The following is a 21871-nucleotide window of genomic DNA, read 5'->3' as shown; positions in this document are numbered from 1 at the left end:
ATTCCAAATAGGCAAGGCATTCGCCATTCTTAAGCTTTGCTTATGGCAGCCGGCTTGCTGCTATGGAGGCCGGAGGGCAGTGAGTCTCTGAGCGGGGAGAAGCTGTATGCAGCCCATAGCATGCACTGGGGCCTTCTCCAGGAGGCTCCTCCCAGCTGGTGTGCGCGCTGCTCTCACCGGCAAGTGCTGGCAGGCACTGGGTTTGCCACTGCAGTACCCTGCCAGGGCCTGGCAGCAGGCTTTCTGTGCTTCCCCCTTCCCTCATCACAGGCTGGTCCAAATCAAAGAGCCAACAAAATTGAGGTCACTGGCAAGAGTTTGAAATTTTGAATGATTTTTATTAAACACCATTAGTCTACACTGCACAGTTAATGAAACAGCAAAGCTCCAATCTCTTTGAAGAACGATGATTGATCATGAATCGGAAAAGCAGTTCAGTGTCCCCCTAACCCAACGTGAGCCTGATGAATGATTCATTAACATCTCATGTCAGCAGCAGAAAGGGGCAAGAGCTGCAGCCTGGCCTGGAAGGGCTTCCCTCCCCTCCACCCCCCACCCCCACCCCCCCTCTGCCCTCCCCACAAGGCAGTTTTCTTTGAGTTGATGGATTACAGAGGAAAATGTGATGCTCTTGGTGAAGAGGGCCTCTAGATTTGTGAGGAGGAGAACGGAAAGGGAATTAGAATGTTTTCTTTCCCTCAAAATATCAGATGGTAGGATTGATGTCTGAGACCAGCCTATCCGATTAGCCTCCTGCCAGGGTAAATGCTGATTATCAATACACAGATGCCGTTTCTGTCGGAGTTTGCTAACACCAAAGAGAAATGAATCAATTTCCTTATAAGGCTGTGCGCGTGGAAATGAGCAACAACAAGAACAACAAGAACGATGACGACGACGACGACAAAGTCTGCCAGTCGCGGAACACAGCAGTGACAACTGGCTCAATATTTTTTCCCCACAGAAGTGACTTTGGGGGCACTGAATCGACCCATTTGTTTGACACCATGCAGCTATATCGTCTCGCCACATATGGCCTCAATGGGGATAGTGATGCTTCTCTAAGCAAGCACTTCACAGCCTTACTGAGTAGTCCTACCCAGTGATCCAGTTTGGGTCTCCCACCTGCCAACTCACGCAGGTGAATTTTATCATGTCGAGAAGAACGTGAGGGCTTCCCCCTCACAGCTAAATCCATTCTGCCTTCAAAAAGCCTTTCCAAGTGTACTCCGACTTCAACCTCCAGGATGCAAATCTGAGTGAAACAAACTCCAAATTACATCGTGTTGTGAAAGACACAATAGGACAGGTACCTTCCCAATCCAGTCCAATGCACTAAGCAATGTAATGTCCAAATGCAAATCCATCCATTTGGAAACTCAACAAAACACATTTTAGCGAATGGTTTCTAATTTAGCAACTTGGTTATTGACTAAAGATTTGACTCTTTTCATGTCAACCTCAAGTCATTCAAAAGTTACCAGCAGCTAATCTGCTTTTCCAATGATGTCATCCAAATGTAAAACTACTAGTATTTTCCCAGTGAGATTATTAAGTAATTAACAGTCTATAGGCTGGCTAACAACATGCTGACACCTAAATTCTACCCCGAGGACCACACTACTATACTCATCAAATTAATCCTACCTACCAAACTCAGACAGTAACATGACAAAACCACTAAAAAATGCAGTTAATTAAAAATACAAAGCGAAGCCAACATCCTAACACAAACTTGTCAAACTCTCTGTGGTTGAAGCTTGAGTGACAAATAAAGGCCTAGCGGTGGCCCTGCCTCGGTCCCACTGCAGGGCTGATAACCTTTTATGTACTTAGTTGCTTAGGTGGACCTGCCCGTTACTCTGCCCATCACTCTACCTCCATGTGCTTATTGACACACATCTCACCAAGCCTCCGTCCAGGTCTCTTGGCAGGATCTCTCACTGCCATCCACATGTCTTCTATCCCTCCCCCAAACTGGTACATTGAAGAGATTTACTTGACAAAAGATCTCAATCCCTCACATAGCTGCACACTGATAATACACAGCACCATTTACAACATGATGAATACAGTGCCTAGAAAACACCAGCAATCCCTAATCATGAAACCGAAAGAAGTCTCAGCTCCAGGGATAGGAAGGCATTTCATCCTCCACGTTTGTTTCAAACCTGCTTTACAAATGGGTCTACTGAATAATCAGGTGGTGATCCTCAGCTCTACTGTCCAATTTGATCATCATGCTACTGATTTGGCACACACTTGGCACTCAGCCACCAGAGGTGACATCAGACAGCAGGATTCTCTGCTGCCTCCCTGTCACATGGAAAGTAGATATAATGACTCCCTGAAACTAGAGCTCCAACTCTTTCATCCAAGAGGCAATATGCTTGTTTCCCCTGGAAACTGCCCCTAGCATTCTAATGTCTAGTTTCTGGAGATGGAATTTCAAGAAGAATCTACTCCTAAATCCATGATGGTCTAGGATTGTGGTCTAGGTTGAACTTACAAGGTCAAGCCAGTGGGCTTCATTATGTAGTAATAGGCACTCTACCTGGTAAGCCATGTAAAACAGAGAACTTGAGTCACTGCAAAGCCATCAGCTTTTTTGTGTGACACCCAGCTGTGGTGCTCAGTGTCTTTCACATTCTCATTTTCCTCTCTTAAGAGGCTCGGGAAAGATTCTCTTAGGTTTCATTTGTCTGTGTGGTTGTCTGCCTGTCTGAGTGTTGTTGTTGAGGCTGATCATAAAGCTCAACCACACTGGGAGCATAAAACATGCTGGGTTCAGCTGCCAGGATGCTCCCAGCACTCGTCTTAACAACATGGCCTTGGCCATTGGACTACAACTCCCACAGCCTTATCAAAAAACAAAGGGCCGTAAACTCAAAGATGACCAGAGCGGAGCTCAAGTCTGGCTCCTTTGGAACTGGGAATGTAGCTAACCTTGAAAATGAGAGTACAAGAGCGATCCCTTGCTGTTCCTATCATGGACCTGCATGACTTGCTTTAAAAATCATACAAGTTGGCATCTTTCATGTGCATATACTTATTATTTATCTGGTCATAACTCAGTGAACAGAATTAATAACTCAGCAGATTAAAGGCTACATGGACTTATATACCGACAGGTAATTACAAGGAACTAATGTATGGATAGTGTTTACTACATGTGGGGATTTTTCTGGTTAGTTGGAGCCCCAGATGATATTTACACTGTTATGTTTAGGGACACAAAATGAATGTAGAGGATCATAAGGGGTGGGGATAGTCACCACTGATGCAGAAATATCTCCAAATATGGTGAACTGTTCCTAATTCTCACGGTTCTTTCAAAGCACCCTAGGGTGAAGCACCACCTCATTGTTTGTTCAAAGACTAGCTACTCCTTAGAATTTGGAGTTTTCTTTGGAATGTTTGTGGAAATGATCCATACTAATACAGACTCAAATAAAATCAGTGATCGTATTTCAGTCAAAAGCTAATGAACTCTCCTCCCCACCAAAAAAAAGGGAAGAGAAAGATAAAAAGAACAAAAAGAAAAGAAACCCTATAAAATAGAAAATATGGATAATAATTGGAGAAGTCCATATTTTAAAGCCACTAGAAAGCAAACTGTATATTATTATTTCTGGGTGGTGACAACTTGACTTTTGTTCCCAGAGATTTGAACAACATACACTTAATGAAAATCCTGCCACTTATGAACCTGCCTACCAATTGCAGAACAGGCAGACGTGTGAATTCCTTAGACATTTTCCAGACCTCTCCTGCCTCTCATCTCTAAAACTAGGCATAGCCTTTTGGCTACTAGGGTATGCACCCACTATACTTCCCCTCAAAAGGAGAGCTTTACACAAAGAGAATCCCAGGTAAGGATTTAGGCTTCAAATCATGGAGTTCAAAAATATTTATGCCAGCTGATGCTTTAAAGTTGTCGAAATAAAGGTTGCCATTCCTTCTCATCATTAATGTTTTAAAAAGAGGGAATCAGGAAAGAGATGCTAGCAAGTAAGTCCTCTTGGTTGTATGCCACAGAATCATTTTAAGAGCAGCATTGCTATGAGCTGTTACTTCTTAATACTCTTGGTTTTATGATGCTGCTATAAGATCTAACCGGTGGGTTTTGACAATAAAAACTCTCACCTTAAGATTGAGCCTGGGGAACCACAAAAATTTAATAATGGATTCAGAAATATGCTCTTTTCTGGGCATAAGAGTACAGTTTGGGGAATGGCTATTGCTGAAAATTTGAATCTTTGCAGGTCCTTTGTGTCTAAGTTCATAAGTGTGTGTGTGTGTGTGTGTGTGTGTGTGTGTGTGTGTGTAGGACATCTCATTTCATTTCTCAGGAACCTGTTATCATCACAAGTGCTTTCCATTCTTTGTTTTGGGTTGTGTGGACTTACAATACTGTAGGGACTGTGTCATTCCATCAAGCACAAAAGGATGGTGGGAACTGAGAAATGCATGTAAAATACCAAAAAATGACCAAGTGATAAAACATACACTGCTCTCAAGTTGCAGTGTCCACTTACAGTGACTTCCGTTTTTCACAGATATCAAAAGAAGCATAAAAACAAACATAATCAAAGAGAACTTTCCCAAATGAGTGACGTTCCACCAGTGACCGTTGGTGCTCTGGTAGAGGTAGAGTGATGGGTGGTGATGCTGGAGACGGAGGAGCACCCACTACAACAGATGGGCGTCGATGCGCAGCCAACACAGTCCCTGGCGAACATAGCGGACAAGATTGGTCATGCTGCTGTGCTGGGTCAGAGGCCCCATCAGTGTGTCCAGATCACCAAAGAATTCTGAAAATCAGAGCAGACCTTTAAACAAGATCATGGAACCATGCACCAGTTTGCTTAAGCTGCCTTCATGCAACAACACAACCATGTGGACATTGAAAAAGCTACTCATTGTTCATTCATTCAACAAAAATGTACAGAGTACCTGCTAGAGGCCCCAAGACTCCATGTGTATATCAAGCACTGCTATTTTAATCTTTAGTTAGCTTCAAAAATTCTGCAGCATAATGTTTGTATTACTGTGATTAATAAAACACAAATTCATTTAAATCTGTTGATATTTTTTTCAAATCACTGTAAGTTTTGTCGGCAGATTCTAGAAGTACATTACAATCCTGTGGAGAATTGTGACACACTCACATGCACATTTGCATATACACATCTATCACAACATGTATATACCATATACAAATCATAATTGTCCATAGATTTATAGACTTGATTATATAATATATAATACTTATATATTAAAATATACACATAAAATTATGTATATGAAATAAAATAAATCTAAGTATATTTAAAATTTTTGTATTGATTTTATATTTTTATTTATTTTATAAACTTACATTTAGAAAGGGCTCCATATACACAAAATGGTAGGGTCTATATGATATCAAACTGTTTGTCATTCTATGTGTCTCTGAATTGAAAGTATTTTGTCTTCTTTCTGTCTAAATGAACGGAGTTTACCGATACCTTCTTGGCATGGCGTAGACCTAGCCAGTGAACCTTGACAGCGATTACTGCCCTCCGCATCTGAGGCCAAGTCAGCGTCTAGGAGGCATCTGATTTGGTGAGCCTTACCACCAATTCCTTTCGGGAAGGAACATGACCTGCGAGTATCTGTCACATAAAAACTTGCCCCTGCCCCCTCTGCCCGCCCCCAGACGTGGCTGGGAAGAATGCCTCCCTGATCCCCCTCCACAGGACTTGCGGAAGGGACAGCGCTGAGGCCATGCTACTAACCCATGGGACCGGAGTTGCAGGCCGCCTGGTCTCACATGTGGAGGGGTCATGTGGGAAAATGATGTGATGTCCAGAAACTAGCTAAGCATCCCCTTTTCACGTCTGGAGCGGTTTGCCTGGCCCTTCATTGATGCTGGTTATGAGAGGGCTCACATGCATCCTTTGTTAGCTCCCAACAGAGAAGGCAGCCTCAGCCCTGAGGAAATCACGCCTGGGTTGGCAGGGGGTGAGGACTCGGGGGAGGGGGTGAGGGGGTGGGCTAGAGACTATCTTAAAGTGGTTGGGATGCTCTCCTGCCTTCTTGGAAAGCAATTTCCATGCATGGGTTACATGCACTTGATTGCCCAGCAGATGGGATTTCACTAAACAATGCATTTATTCTTCATGTTATGTATAACATATGGACTCCTTCTCTAGGTATCAACTTCATTTGATTATGTGATACTTTTTAACCTGTACTATGCAATAAAAGTAATTTTTGCTGATAAAGGAGTAAATTACTTTTGGCATCTAAAACACTTTCTTGTGTAATACAATAGTAAGAGGATGTTAAGGGACCTAGTCATTGTTGAATGAATGTGAGCCACATGTGAACCAGGACATGGTGTCCCCTGGGTGTTCTGTGCAAAGTCTACAGTGGCATTCTTAATCAGATACCCAGGTCACCATTTCAGTAACTGCTTCAAGTAAGCAGCTGGAGAGGTAGGGGACAGGGGTTCTAGACCAAAGGCCAGATGGTAGCATCAGCTTCAAAAGCCCATTTTAGCACCAGAATCTCCTGCAAGCCATCTGCAGCTACATGAGTGGGCACGCAGGGGGCAGGGGGAGGAGCCCTGGCCTTGGGACAACCAGCCTCACCCATCTCCACTGCACAACTGGGTGGAGAAAGGGGCAAGTACATGGTTGTGGGTGGGAGGATGCACATACCAACCAAATGGGAAGCTCCTCAGTTTCCCCATTTCTGTGTGGATGAGACAGATGTGGTAAGAACTGCCAACTCTAACTGGTTCAGAAATGACAAGTGTATGGAACCCACGGCTTCAAACAGAAGATTCGAAACTCAGTCCTCTCCCCAGTCCACTGAAAAGCCCAATGACCACATTAGCAGGATACATTTTCTTCCACTGGTAGAGTGACAGAGCTATTTTGGTTCCATATTGGGCAGGGGATTTAACAACTACTTCACACACTATGCACGGGACAAGATTAGCACCATGTCATGTGAATATCCGCACAGGGCCCACATTGCTCCTGGAAAGTTCTGTGGTTAATTTAGAAGGAATTCCTTTAGCAGATTTTGGAAATGGATGCAATTATGAAGGAAATCCATAATATTGAACTGCCCTACAGTTACCAATTCAAAATAAGAGAAGGATGGAGGCAGACAAGCTGGCCTAGTCTTAACAGGCTCATGCCTTTGCTTGCACTTCTAGTACTCTTGGGTGGGTCTGGTTGTCTGGGCCAGTTGTCTTTGGATTTCCAGAAGCCTAGAGAAGTAGGCAAATGGAGAATTGCCTGCTACTCGGGTGACTGAAAGCAGGAGCTTATGAAGGCCTCTGAGGAACCACTGTTAACCCCGCTCTCTGCATGGACAGCGCAGCCTACTGGTTAAGAGCCCCAGACTCTGGAATCAGACAGTTCTAGATCAGTTCCTCCTTCCAACATTAAGAGCTCTTACATTGTAGATGAATTTCTTAACCTCCTGAGCTTCAGTTTCTTGTTCTACGAACTGGGGATAGATGAGGCAACAAACAAACGTAAAGCAAATGGTACAGTGCCTGGCCCACAGAAGTGCTGCACAAACAGATGTACCCATGAGTCAGTATGTACGTTTATAGCTGGTTGAGGGCCGGAATCTGAAACTGTGGAACGTGCCTTGACAGCCACAGAATCTCTGAGTTAGTTAGATAGATATACAATAACATGGAGAAGGAAGGAAAATAAATATCTTGTCAGATTTCTACCTTGTACCTGATATTTCATTGTTAGTGCTTCCCACCGCTCATCTCTATTGCCCATCTGGGTAGTTCCAGCCTTAACCATATTATTACTATATCCATTACAGAGACAGAAGCTGGGAAGGAGCTCACAGACTTAAGTGACTTGCCTGAGGTGGCCCAGCCCCTGCATGACCCAGGCAGGATTCAAACTTGAAAGATGAAGCTTCAAAATTTGTACCCTTCCTACTTCGGTGAGATTGTTTCTCCACACACTCCACGATGCAGCAGTAATGGGCAGTAGAGCTGCCAACCCCGGGGCTCCAGCTTGCTTCTCTTCTCCCTGAAAAGCTGCTGCTCTGGTCTCAGGCTGGTTCTGTCCCATGCCTGATTATAGGATGCAGCACAGACCTCCCAGCGCCTCACAGATGGCTGCGTAAGTCTCCAAGGACCTCCAACTCCCTGTCTGGGGAAGCAGGGTTCCCCTTGCATTTGTTTTGTAGCACACCTTGCGTGTTACCAAGACCGGACCGCTGCCCCTTCATCCCAGCTGTCGGTGTGTGAAAAATACCAGCTGAGCTTCGGCTCTTGCTTCCAAATGCAAAACTACAAGCAAGCACCACTGTCATGCGCTCACTGGAGCTGATGGGTGTAAGGTAGGTAGGCCTTTGTGCAACCTCACCTCTCCAAACACACACCCAAAATTAAAGTTTGCAGCAAAGCCAACACGATCTTAATTCACAAATCATTCTTCTTTCCTTTGCCTCTGTTTCCCTGTGTTGATCCTTACCAGTGAGTGAAAATCTGAATCAGTCACTTGCCAGCACATCACAGATCAGATTAGTTGAAGCTTTAAAGAAAAACAAAAGCCTAGACCTTTTTCAGTCTCTCAGCAAAAATCTCAGTGTCAGCCCTCAGTTAACCTGCTCTTCTCCCATTTAAACCCTGGAAATCAGAGAGACAGAACGATAAGGCCACCCTGGAAAACCCAAGGCCTGCAGACAGCACAGCTGACCCCTGCTGGGGTCCGCGCACCACGGGTGGGGCAGGTGAGCATACCTTTGTTCTCTCTTGTCAGTTTGTCGGCCATGTCCCAGTGTTCATAGCCCCGTAACACGTTGCTAGTGATGTTGACATGGCTGGCGGCCATGTGGTGAATGCGCTGGGGGATGGTGACTGGGCCGTTGTTACAGTTGCCCATCGCATTGATGGGCGAGACGTTGCTGAGAGACACTGGGGATGGAGTGTTCCTGGGAAGTGGGAAGAGAAGACAGGCCTTGTTAGGCTGGTCGGCAACAGTGGCAGTGGGGTCTGAGGCTCCCTCATGAGAACGCCGTTTGCCCCAGTGCAGGTTAGCGTGGGGAACATTTACGAAGCCCAAGTGCAGTGAAGCTTGTTCTCAGGTCCCGCTGACTTTTCTCAGAGGACATCCTATAGCTTTTGCCAACACAGTAGCTTTCTCCAGGGGCTCCCTGTAGAGGGAGCTTATTATCACCCCATTCTTGCCTCATCGGACCAGCGCACCCAGGGCTACAGTGCCAGGCTGGAGAAGGAGCCGCCCATCTTCTAACATTAGACACTGAAACCTCGCTGCTTTTGGTGACCACTGGTGACCCCGTGTACATTGCTACTTGTGTTTTGAAATATCCGAGCGATCTGGGTGAATCTCTCTCTGGCATTAATTCTACCTACAGATGTAGCTCGCTCTTTGAATATATATAACAAATGTTGTGATGTTTCAGAGAAAGAAACAGCTCAAAGCTATGACGATTTTGCTTCCTGCTGCCAGAATGGCTGCTGGCAGTCAGAAAAGACTTGATGTGCAATATTGGTCTATTATCAAAGTGTTTTGTGGAAACCACAATTATAGTTTGCTCCAACTTACAGTCACCACAATAAGCAAAGTGCAATTCTTAAAAGTACCCCATGGAGCAGTGTTACGGAAGCTGGAAGAAGTAAGATCCTTAATATCTCTTTAGGATTCTTTAGGACGTGCTACAGGGCTGGCTGTTAACCGCTGACTGTTGAACTGCCTGCTGTCTTATAAAAAGAAGCCTTCGGAGCTCTTATTTTGGGCAGTATCAGTGTTTGGATATAGATTGTAAATTCTTTAATGTCAGCAACAAGGAGGCACCTGCTGGCTGCATGTCACATGGAGGGCCTGGACTTAGGTTGGCCTGCTGCACACTTGTCTGGGGAGAGTCCCACAGGCCTGGGTGGCTTCCTGTGTACAGGAGCAAGGTCTGTGTGCAGCCCTGGCCTCCCTGTGTTCCATCAGCTGACTCTGAATGAGCGCCTAGGCAAACGCACCCCTTCGTTGTGACAGAACATTTGGGGGGAGTACAAGAGCCTGGGGTAGGCTTTGTTGGGACCCCCTGAGTCTGCTTGTTTGAAGGAACCTCCTTCTCATTCATCTGAACACACCGCAGCTCACCATCAAGGAAACTTCTCTGGCTCCCCCTCTCCTTTACCAGCTGCTGCTGTCAGCAGCTCTCGATTTCCAGGTGGCCGAGTTCCTCCAGGCCAGCCCCAGCTCATGGAGTGGCTGTGTGCCCCGGCAGGCACTGTGCCCATGGGGCTTCAGGCATGGCAACTACCATGTACCAAAACACCCAGTGCTGCTGACTCACTGTGGATGCACTTCCAACTGCCGTGTGGGCCCCGACTCACGCAGGCTGCACCTGCAGCCACGTGAGAGCTTTGCTCCATTTCTGCCAGTGATCTATCTTCTAGTATGTTCTGGTATGGGGGAGAAGGTGGGTCCTCACATGTGCTCTGCTCTTGTCTGGTATAAGAGGGTATGGTTTTCCTGCTCTGTTTATAATGTCTGAGATGTTTTGATACTTCTTGATAATTTTATTCTCAAGGCAGGGGTGAGGTGGGGAGATGTCCAAAGCTTAGGGACCTAGGCACAGAAGGGTCAGTTAATGACAAAATAAAGGGCAGAGAATGTTGCATTTCTTTGTAGTTTCAGGTTGCCAATGCTACTTTCTTTTCCCCCGGTGGTCATTAAACCTTAAATGCCAGTTTAAGGCAAGAAACGAATATGCCCTCATTTGTAATCTCCAGAGAAAATGACAGAGCTGTCAGGTGTCACAGATACTGAATGGGGGGACGTGTGGTGCTGGGAATGAAGTACCAGGATCCCTGGAGACTTGGATGCCTGCCCTAGCCCTACCCTGAATTGCTGTGTGCTCCCAAGTGTGCCCTTCCTCTCGCTGGGCCTGGAAGCAAAGGGTGGATTCAGTGATTTCCAGTCATGGCCGGAAAGCACAGGGGAACAAATCACCCATTGACCCTGTACATCTTGAAAAGGCCTTTTTAGTTCCTAACATTGAAGTGCTACTGAGGGGTTGCTTTGCCTTCCATGCCTGCCCTTTCCCATAAAGAATCCGTCATGGAGGCAAGGAGAGCCAGGGCCTGGCTTTCCTTGACTGCTTGTGCCCAAGGCTCTGTGAACTGACGTCCGGGTGAGCATCCCTGCACACTGCCTTCTGCTAAGGAAATGGCAGCACGGAAGCCTGCCTGAGGAGCTGCCTCTCTGGCTATAAGAGGGCGGCCGCAGGGCCCATCACTGAGTGCCTCCAATTCCAACCTCGCTCTCTGCACTGTGTGCGGTTCCTTGTCCTGCGTTCTTTCTGTGGGTCTGTTTGCAGACCTTGGCCTTTGCTTCACGTGTCCATGGCACATGCAAATGGGGTGCATACACACGCACACACTTCCACCATTTGGGCCCCTAGTACCCTAGTCAAGTGCACCCTTCAGCCACTTGGCCCCTTGCCAGCCCTAGGCCTCACTAGGCACCCCCCCGCTGAGGAGGTGGGTCACGTCCCTCTGCTTGGAACTCATGCCACCACTGTCTGCTGTCTGCAGGGCCTCCCCTCCCACCGTCCTTCCCTAACGTCCCTATTCCAGTGTGACCTGCTTCTCCCTACCTACCAGCAGTGCTTTCTGTCCCCACCCTTGTTTCTATTTGCTCTATGACAGTGATCATAGAGCATGTTTTCTACTGTCATTCTCCTCCAAAAGAACATGACCTGGAGGAGGGCAGGGATTTTGTCTATGTCATGGGAGCACTATGCCCCAAGCATTTAGAACAATGCCTGGTGTGCGCACCATGTACCTAATGAATACCAGTTAAATACACGAGCAAACTGCCTTCCAGCCATCCCTCTATTATTATTTCATATCCGCTAGATCTAAGGTGCTCTGGAGGGGGTCAATGAGAACAATGTATAGCACAAGGACAGGGGATATGTTTGTAAAATGCCGGCCGACTCTCATCCATAGTAGGCGCTCAGTAAATCCTTGGTGAGTGAAAGATGACAGAAGGGTTCAGAAAATTTAGTTCCTTTCTGAGGGCCACAGAGCAAATTAGTCGAAGAGCCAGGATTTGAAAGCAGGTCTGTTTTCCCGCAAAGTCCATTTTCCTTCCATTCTGCCATGTGATCTCAAAGTTGGACCCTCTAGTCTCCGAGAGATTTCGCGTGACATGGGTGTTCATCTCCATCCTCACCCTTGTGCCCACAGTGACTTGTTCCCACCGCGTCCACAGGCTCACCTGTGTTCATGCAGGTACAGCCCTCTCTAAGCCTGGGGAGAAGTTTTGAGTGAAGTGATGTTCCCTCCAGTGACCAGCAGACCCCTCACAATCCTTCTACTGGCCAATGTCTCAGACAGGTCAGATACCCCTTTTATTCCAGGCTTGTAAGTGCAGCATCTACAGTGTCCTGGCAACTGGAACGGCCTCTGTCCCTCCCAACTCCACGGCCTTCCTAGCCCTCTTTCCCTTCGTTCTCTGTGTGACAGTCCTCTTAAACTCTTACAGTGTGGCTTCCGCCGCTGTTGAGCAGGGCTCAGAAAATCTGGCCCCCGACCTGTTTCTCTGCGGCCTGTGAGCTACAAATGGTTGGAAAGGATGGACATTTGCAATTGATTTGATGAGCGGGAACACTAACTTTGGACCTCAATTAAGCAAAATGTTATTTGAAGAAATCCCATTCTTCTCCTCAGATTTCTATGATAAAAACTGTACTTAATTGTTACTATATTGTGTATTTCATCAGTGAGATTTTATAGAAATTTCTTTTTCTCTTACATTCTCTCTATAGAACAGCCTCAGTTTTGCCTCTTGGCTGGCCCTTGGCTATCTGCCTCTTGGCTATCTGTCCCTTTATAGAAAAAGTTTGCCACCCCTACTCTAGATGAAGCATAGTTTTCTTCTTTTCCTTCCACCTGCTTCCATGCGCTTTCTCCCCCCGGCCCTCAGAGTCAGGGGTGCTGCTTCTGGAGGGTGCTCTGAGAGGCCCTGTGCGGAGCTAGTCCCCCATCCTCACTCGCTGCAGAAGCGAGGCTGCAGTCTTGCTGCCGACAAGGAGCCCTCGCTGAGCACCCAGGGAGACTCAAGCTTGCATTCTTTTGGGCTCCCACAGAACTTTGTTCATACCTGTCACCTCCCTGCCCTGGACTGTGTGCTTCTGGTGTGCAGAGAACTCACTGAATTCAGCTCTGGGTTCCCAGCCCTTCATATGGAAAGGAACCTGAAGCATGTGCTGAACGAACGGCACATAACCCCTGCGCCACTCATTCAAAAGCTTCTAGGGCCTACCAAAGGGAGTGTGCTTTCTGCAGACAGAAGCTGCTTAAAAGATCATTTCAGGAGGCTTTTTATGTGACTTCACAAGCTTACGATGTGTTTGAGTTCTTTCATTTCAGAATTAAAAAAAATAAAAGTCCCAGTGACCCTTAAACATCTGCTTGCCGGAAGTTGCCCCTGCTGCACTTTGTGCTCAGAGAAAACAGCTTTGTCTGGGCCCTTCAATGGTTATTTTTATTTTCTGAACTTCCAGAGAGAAGTGTTCTTTTGCTTTTGTTCATCAATATAAAAGTAAGACCTAATTCAACAATTTAAACGGTACTTCCTTTCAGTACAGTAATTGAGTTAATGTGTCATTTTTAAGGGTTCTGTTCCCTCGTTCTGGTTGTTTTTATGATCGCTGGCAGAGTTCACCGTCCCATGCTTTGGGAGTGTGCTTTGTAGATATTTTATAAAGTAGCAGAAGAGACAATTTTACTCTTGAAGGAAGTGTTTTGATCACAGACACAAGAATTTTGAAATGATGAGAAATGGAAAAAAGCAGCTCTTTGCGAAAGTCTCCGTCCAGACTCAGGTAGTTTCCCTTCCTACTACTGGTGGGGAAGGGGCTTGCATGGTGAGGGAGGCACTGGAATCAGAGGAGAAACAGACGCCCAAGAAGAGCCAGCACTAGGATTCAAACCTCTTTGCATGTCATCAGGCCCGGACCTTTCATTTTAGAGACAGACACAAACCCAGAGCGAGGAGGGACAGGTTTCCTGAGTGCCACCCTACCGCGGGAAGACAGCTGCCCTGTGCGCACCCCGCTCTAAAGATGGTCACGGGAGGGGTAGGTTCATTCAGCCTTCGATCAGCGCTGTAGTACATGCTATCATATTTTAGGTCAGGGTATTTTCGTATTAATATAAAAATCATCACGGAGGCTCAGATAATTGGCTGACTAAGTGCCTTCACATTTGCAGCAATATTATGCCTTGGGTTTTATTAAACAGCACTTACCATATATCCATGAATATTTCATTGGTCTTTCATTATGAGTGAATCACTGAAAAATCGCTGCAGTGGAGTTCACTTTACCCTGTCTCCTTGGAATGGCCCGGTGCTTGCCATCTCATTAGCAGATATTTTTGGGGGCCATAATTAAGCTTAAAGATCAAATAGGTAAAGAAATTTCAAATCACATCATGTGAAGATTTTCTGTCTTGCCATTAGCTGAAACCTGACTAGAATTTTGTGTGCCGCCAATTACCGTAGTCTCAGAACTGACCTTTGCTCCTGAGTTGTCCATTCAAAATATTTGGGGTCTTCTATTAACTCACTGATTTTCTGAGAAAGCCATTGCTGGAGGGTACTTACTTGCTATTGCCTACCCACGGAGATGGTATCTGGGCGACTTTTGAAGCATTTTGCTAAAAGAGAGAGAAAGAGGGAAATAAGGACATCTATTTTGTGTTTTATTAATTCAGAAACAGATGGAAGTACGATTTAGAGTGCATTAATATTGATTGCAGCATTTCGGGATGCCTCCTGTTTCGTTAGTGGAGCTGGGATGGATGTGCCCGTCTGCACACCAAGACGCACACTCGATGAAAATAGCTGGTTAGGATAATTAGTGGGCTCCAATCAGGACCATGAAAGTCACTTGATGAAAGATCTTATATACTAAAAGGCCCAGTGAAATCAGACTCGGTTCTCCAAGAAGTGGTTTAATTATCCTCATCTGAAATTTATTCTGCAAAACAAGCTCTTCAGAGTACAGGCGGCTTTTCACCTTTAGCTCTAGTTGTAAACTTCTTGCCTGGGATGTAAGGTGGGCTGTAATTTCTGATTTCTCAGGAATGTAGCAGGCCCAAGCAGCAGTTTGTGGGTTTGTATGTATGTGTGCGTGAATCACTTTGATTGCTGTCTTTACATGCAAATCCTCCGGGTTGACAGTTCTCCCTGCTTGGCTGTGCAACCAGCCCAGGGCTGCACAGCAGTGGCATACTAAAGATTTTTCTCCCCTCTGATGGAGCTGAACTGCTTTAAAGAATGGGCTCCCTGTATTTTCGTGGCCATATACTGGTGGAGCACAGAAAAACATGACACTCGGACCGCCACAGGACAGTGGTCCAGCTTGTTAGAATGGCGTCACCAGGTTGGAGCCTGAGCAGCAGAGGGCCAGCCCACTGTGGCACTGAGCCTGCCTCTCCAGCACTGTGGCCAGGTCATGCTCCTCCCCGGCCTCCTGGGTTCCAGGCAGCCCCCTTTGCAAAGGAGGGCAGGGAGGGCTGTGAGGAGAGTCAGCACTTTCAGGAGCCCAGTGAAAATGCAACACTTACCTGAAGCACAGAGACCTGCACCTAAGGTGTGTTCTGCAAACTCCAACTTTTTATCTCGAAACTCAGTGCACTGCCAGAGGAGTGAGTTATTTAAGGTATGTTTGGTATTTTCCAGTGTCACAAAGGCTACATGGGACAGGCTGAAGAGGACAGCCATGGGAGCAGTGGATTTCAAAGTGCCATCACAAGAGCAGCTGTGTTGCCCAGAAACTTGTGTGAAATGCTGATTATCAGGTCCTGACCCAGACATGCAGTATCAGATGCTGTGGGAGGTGGGATCTACACCTTGGTTTCACAAGCTCTCCAGGGCATTGGGATGCCCACTCAAGTTCCAGAACCACCTCTGTAGAGCACAGGTTGAGACCAAAGGCACATAAAGAAATGGGCAGCTGTTGTGTCCGACCCTGTTCACCTACATGAGTACTATGGCCACACCACACAGTACCTTTCCACTGTCTTTCATTGTTACTGTTGTACACTGGGGGCTAACTTGCTCTTTTTACCAACTGAGTCAGTGTCCTCATATAGCTGTGCACTGCTACTCACTGTGTCCAGAGGATTGACGTAAGGCCATGATTTGATTCATTGCAAACAACTTATTTGGTGCAAATTAGCTGAGCAGTCTCATGCACATGGCAAGTAACTAAATACATAAATTAAACTGTCCTTTTCTTTTTGAGATGTGCCTATCAGGAGCCTTAAGCCTCCTCAGCTCTAACTCATGACCAGTGTTATGGGGCAGAAGCTCCCCAAACCCTCAAGCCAATGACACCTGGTACAGTGGCCAGGCCTAGCATGCACCAGGCTGCTGCTTGCAGCCTGTATCTGGGCTCATTCCCAAAATCTGGCATTGCATTTTGCGGTTGAAATATCTCTGTTTGCTTGCAAATTAAAAACTCCAGCTCCCTAGATGATGGATGGATGGATGGATTTATTTATTTACTTATTGTTTGTGTGTTTGTTTATTTTGGTGACAAAACAACCCATTGTCTTAAAGTGCAACCACTGTACTTCCAAGACTTCCCACGGGTGTGGATGTCACCCCAGAGCCCAGGACGGCCACAGTGACTTCTCTTGCTGCTGAGAAACTTCTGGGCTACCTTCTCACTTAACAGAAGACTGGCCATGGCTACAGCCTCAAGGTGTGTCCCCTGCAGGGAGGGGCAGAAGGCATCACCAGCCTGAGCAACAGGAAAGCTGCCAAGGGCCATTTGGTCAGTGCAGAAAGTGAGCAGGGATTGCACCATTGTACCTTCTCTCCCTGCAATCAAATGCAACCTAAGCTCTCTGCAGAGCCCCAGAGGAGAGGTGGGAGGGCCACGGCCGGCTTGGATGAGGGAGGTTAAGCCTTTGGCAGCAACAACTTTGACATTTAATAACATGCCTGCCATGTCTCATTAGTGATTTTATTCACTCGGTATCTATAAATTATACAAAATAAGGATTACCTTAAAATATTCCATCAGTGATCTGGAGTACTTCATGGCATGGTCCTTCTTCAGTTTAAACATCCGCAAGTAGAGAAGTGATAGACATCGGTAGCTGCGGGGATGAGGAAAGGATTATGTTAATGCCCATGCTTAATGAAACCTATAAACTCTAAGAAGAAATGCTGATTCATATTTTGCAGTTACTCTCCTACGGTTGGTGAGACACATAAGTAAAAAAAGAAAAAAATTGTAAAAGAGAAAGGGTGAGCATGAAAATCCCATCTTGATAAGGGTATAAATTAGAAGAGTAAATGTTTAGTCAGCAACTGAAGAAATCCATTAGTTATCCTTTAATAGTTTAATGGAAAACAAGAATAATGATCTGGGGTAAGCAGCTTAAGTTGATCTGGAGTTTTCAAATCCTTCTGTGCCGTATCAGCTATTTCCCCATGGTCTCCATGAGCCTTACCATAATACTGCCAGCTTTTTGTCCCCATCTGAAGCCAAGGGGCTTGCAAAGTTCTTCAGCCTCATTGCATACCTTTGAAGAGAAAGGACAAACTAAGTGGAATCTGTGTTTCCCCTCAGAAAGTCCCGAAGTCACTGGCATTCTCATCACCCCACACTTGCTCTGGGGGGGAGGACTGGCGAGGGCACATGGGCAAAAGCATGCCTTCCTGAAAACGTGCACAACATGATGACCAGAAGAATGACACACTGAAGTTACCTATGGAGAAGTCAGCTAAATCCAGAGCACACATTCTGGGACACTGCTAGGGAATTACTGTTAGCTTCACATGTGTGTGTGTAATGCTTGTAAAATACTGTATCTAGGGACACTCTAGTTCAATGACATTATTGGTTTGCAAGGAGAGGTGGACACCAATGTCAGTCTCAGCTGGGCTTATGACAGATGAGGTAAATAATTCATGCCTCTGTCTAACACAAGCACAGGGAGACCACAACCCCATGGTTTAAAAAGTCTCTTCTAATGGCTCAGGTTTTGGATGTATTCCTATAGAAAGTGGTTTAATTTTTTAAAAATGAAGGTCGATCTCACAGCATTTGAAGGTCTAAGCACCTTTAACGTCTGGCGCGTGTACAGCGTGTCTTCCCACTCTCACTGCTACTGTTCCACACCGGGGTGATCCAAGTTGAGCAGTTCTCATTTTTTTCTTATACCTGAGCACATTCCATTTAGACTCTCGAAAATCAATCCATTGCATAAAATCATTGTCTGAGCTTTAATGCAATTTCACGGGTACCCGTGGTGGAATCAGTAATGGGAGTTCAGTGTTCCAGAAAGAAGCCGAAGGGGTGCAGGCAGCCTGGACTAGTTCTCATCTATGAGAAGGCAATGGACAGCCTGCAGGGACACTGTACTGGCTTCCCTAGAACACCAGCAGCCCTGGGCCTGCCCCCAAGACTCTGCGCCCCCTTGGCATGCTCCACCGCCCTGCTCTCTTGGACTCCTCCTGCTCTGAATGAACATTTTCCAACAGAAGGACCTGTGCACTTGACGTGGGTGCCTCCTATTGTTGCAGTTTAGCAAAAGGATTTTTATTAGATAATATATCTAACTGTCCTTGACAGTTGGATGACTGAAATGTCAAATCGTTGTGATGCCCCCTTGTTTTCACAAATAGATTTCTATTGCACATTCCCAAGGCTCAGAGCAACCGTGATGATGTGAACGAAGAAAATGGGGCTCTCTCTGTAGCCAGCATACTGTAGGGGAGAGGGTAATAAAAATCTCTTCAACATAATATTATATGACTAAAAATTATGTTCCTGTTACGCTCACCCTCTACTGCAACCACTTTTGAAGTGACTTGATAGTGGAACTTCAGTTGCTTAAATGGACTCGAATACCTAGTTGCTTTAGCCCATTTTATTCCCTACTGAGATTTCTCTCTAAAAAAAAGTGACATACAAACACACTTTACAGAAAATACAAAAAATATACATAAAGAGAAGACACACAAAGGAGCATATGTAAAGCCAGTGAAATCTGAATACAGTTCATGGATGACGTTACTGCCCATGTCTGGATTATGATACTGTACTACACTTACACAAGATAGCACCACTGGGGGGAACCAGGGGAAGGTACACTGAACTTTTTGTATCATCTCTTACACCTGCACGTGAATCTACAATTAACTCAAAGTTTAAGACTAATGACTTTAAAGTGAATGTCCCTAAATTTGCCAATGACTTTGCCAGGTTCCACTGAAATATACTCCTATGGAGAATAAACTGTCATATCATGAAAAAAAATTCTGTGCTGAGACCAAAAGAAGCTTTTTTAAAATAATTAAGGAAAAAAGTGTTTTCTAATGGAAATAGATATTTCTCAATGATGCACATTGCACTTTTACCAGAAATGAAATTTGATGTGTTGCTTTTATATTTTAAAGAGAGCATGGGTTTTCCTAAAATAAAATTAATAAGAAATAAAAATACAGAGAGTGGGAAAACAACCATAATTTCCTCCCATTTCAGCTATGATCTCATTTTCCTTCCAGGTTGGTCTACATGCGGAAACATGCCTTCCATGGTCAGAAATGTATTGGATACCTAATTCTGCAGCTTGCTTTTACTTTAACGTCATATTTTAAACACTTTCAAGCAGTTACCTGGCCTCTGTGACTGCTGTAATTCAATGGCTGCAAAGGATCCTGTTGAGTGTACTATAATATAATTAAATACTCTTCTTTTATTATTTGGTTTGCTTCTAATTGTGTGCTATAATATATGTTGAACTCAACACCATACAGATAACTTGTTCTAGCCTTACAATTATTTCCTTCAGCAGAGGAAATGCCTATTTCCTCTAGTTGAACTACTGGCTCAAAAGATACGAGTGCCCATTTGTGTAGGTTTTCCTACACACCGCAAATTGCCCTCAGGTTGCAATGATCAATTCCCACTGCCCCTCACCAGCATAGGAGAGGCCTAGCTCACCATTATTTTTATGTGTGCCAGTCCGAGGTATTGCATTTTTATAGTTTCTTGCTAATTTAAAAAGTGCCTTTAAAAAATTCACACCATTAAACTTATTCACTATGTAAGAATTTGTTCTCCATGTAAGAACTTGTTCGTTATGCTTCAGAAGATTGGAGACTGACGAAAATTAGGCTTGGGGTGGATTAATGATTGTGCATTGAGCATTGACTCCCCTATACAGAATTTTATTGTTGTTAACAACCATTTGATCAATAAAAATGAGAGATGCCCTAACAACAACAACCAAGAAAAAGTACACACTTCCAATTGTAAAATAAATAAGCAACCGGGATGTAATGTATAGCATAAGGAATATAGTCAAAATATTGTAACAACTTGGTATGGTGATAGCTGGTACTTAGAATTATCATGTATATAAATGTTGAATCACTGTGTTGTACACCTGAAACTAATGTAATGTAATACTGTGTGTCAACTACCCTTCAATAAAAAATAATTATCTAAAAAAAAAAAAAAAAAAAAAAAAAAAATTCACACCATTAGATGAATTTTCTCCATGTTTGCTCATTAATGGTTCCCCTCAATTTTTAATCCTTATAATCTTTGCCAGAATTTTCATCTTATACATTTTTGAAAATCACAGGCTGCCTTGAGTAGACACTGAGAAATCAATTTCCCCTCACAAGCTACAGAATGGCACTGGGGGCTCTCACAGTGCATAAAAGAAGTCAGAAAGCCCATTTCCAGATTTCTCAGAAGAGCGAAAAGCCAGAGACGGCTGCCTGGCCTGGCAAGGCAAGGCTGGAGTTTTCTCATAACCTCCCTACTTCTGTGGCTTTAACTAAATCTTCTGATTCTATGTGCACATAGTTTTGTTTTCCTTATAATAGTTCTCATTATTTTGATCTTTTGGAATGCTTTCCCAGGAAAATACGCATGCTTGTCTGGAGATTTAAATACAAGCATCCTCAGATTTGTAACAGTTTATGCAGATACAGGCAACATAGTAAACACGAGGCCTGGCATTATCGATTAATCCAGCCAGAGGTGACTTGGGTATAAAGAACTATCAGGTCAAGAACTGCTCACTCAATCAAAAGCAATTACTTAGTCCATCTGGTGAATGATGGTGCTTATCCACTATTCAGAGGTGGATTAAATTATTTTATAAATATCTGCAGGTTAGTGGAAAACACTACAGTGGCTATTATTTCTTCTCTTCCCTCTTCTTCCTGGAAATTTTGATTACCCACACAAGTTCTACTCCAGCAAGACCAACAGGCCAAACCATTTCATTTTAAATAACCTGTGTAGCAGACATAACCAGGCCCACTGTCATCTTCTCATTTCTACTCTGGGCCCTGCTACCACCTTGTCTGCTTCCCTCCCATTCCAGATGTGTGCAAAGTGGCCTCCACACCTGCAGCCGTAGATGCCAACTTTGTGTTGGACCAGTGCCATCTCCCTTTTTAATAACTGTGGCAGAAATTCATAGAAAATATGGCTTATAACAGGACTTCAGATAGCACTGCCTGTTTTTGAGTTATTAAACTGCACCTTGCCAAGACAAGTGTCAATGCCAAATGGTGAAATCATTATACTTCACTTCTACCCACTGTGTTTCCATTTCAATTTTATGAATATTGCAAATTATAACACATTATAACCTCTGAGAGGGATAATTTATAAAAGCAGTGTCCATCAATTATAAATTTTCCATGACATTAATAAAATGGCAAGAACTAATTACGCTGACTTCTGAGAAGATGCCTAGGACAAATGACTAGTTTGTGGAAAGGAGAGTTTTTAAAACCATTGCAGCTTCCAATTTTGAGAT

General features: G+C 44.8%; 1 protein-coding gene across 4 annotated transcripts in view; it reads right to left on the bottom strand.

Moving 5' to 3' along the window:
* Window positions 1-317: 317 nt before the first annotated feature.
* AFF2 (ALF transcription elongation factor 2) overlaps window positions 318-21871 on the bottom strand; it is a 443889-nt gene continuing 422335 nt past the window's right edge. For all 4 annotated transcript variants that reach the window (XM_057495313.1, XM_057495315.1, XM_057495314.1 and 1 more), the window contains 5 exons: window positions 17534-17605; window positions 17083-17176; window positions 14670-14722; window positions 8777-8967; window positions 318-4814 (listed from right to left, as the gene is read on the bottom strand). In XM_057495313.1, the coding sequence (XP_057351296.1) occupies window positions 4693-4814; window positions 8777-8967; window positions 14670-14722; window positions 17083-17176; window positions 17534-17605 (532 nt within the window). In that variant the 3' untranslated portion in view covers window positions 318-4692. The remainder of the gene's footprint in view (window positions 4815-8776; window positions 8968-14669; window positions 14723-17082; window positions 17177-17533; window positions 17606-21871) is intronic.

Source organism: Manis pentadactyla, chromosome X (assembly GCF_030020395.1).
Source record: "Manis pentadactyla isolate mManPen7 chromosome X, mManPen7.hap1, whole genome shotgun sequence".
Taxonomy (NCBI): Eukaryota; Metazoa; Chordata; class Mammalia; order Pholidota; family Manidae; genus Manis; species Manis pentadactyla.
Note: the sequence above shows the minus strand (reverse complement) of the source record. Positions and strands in the feature narration are given on the sequence as shown.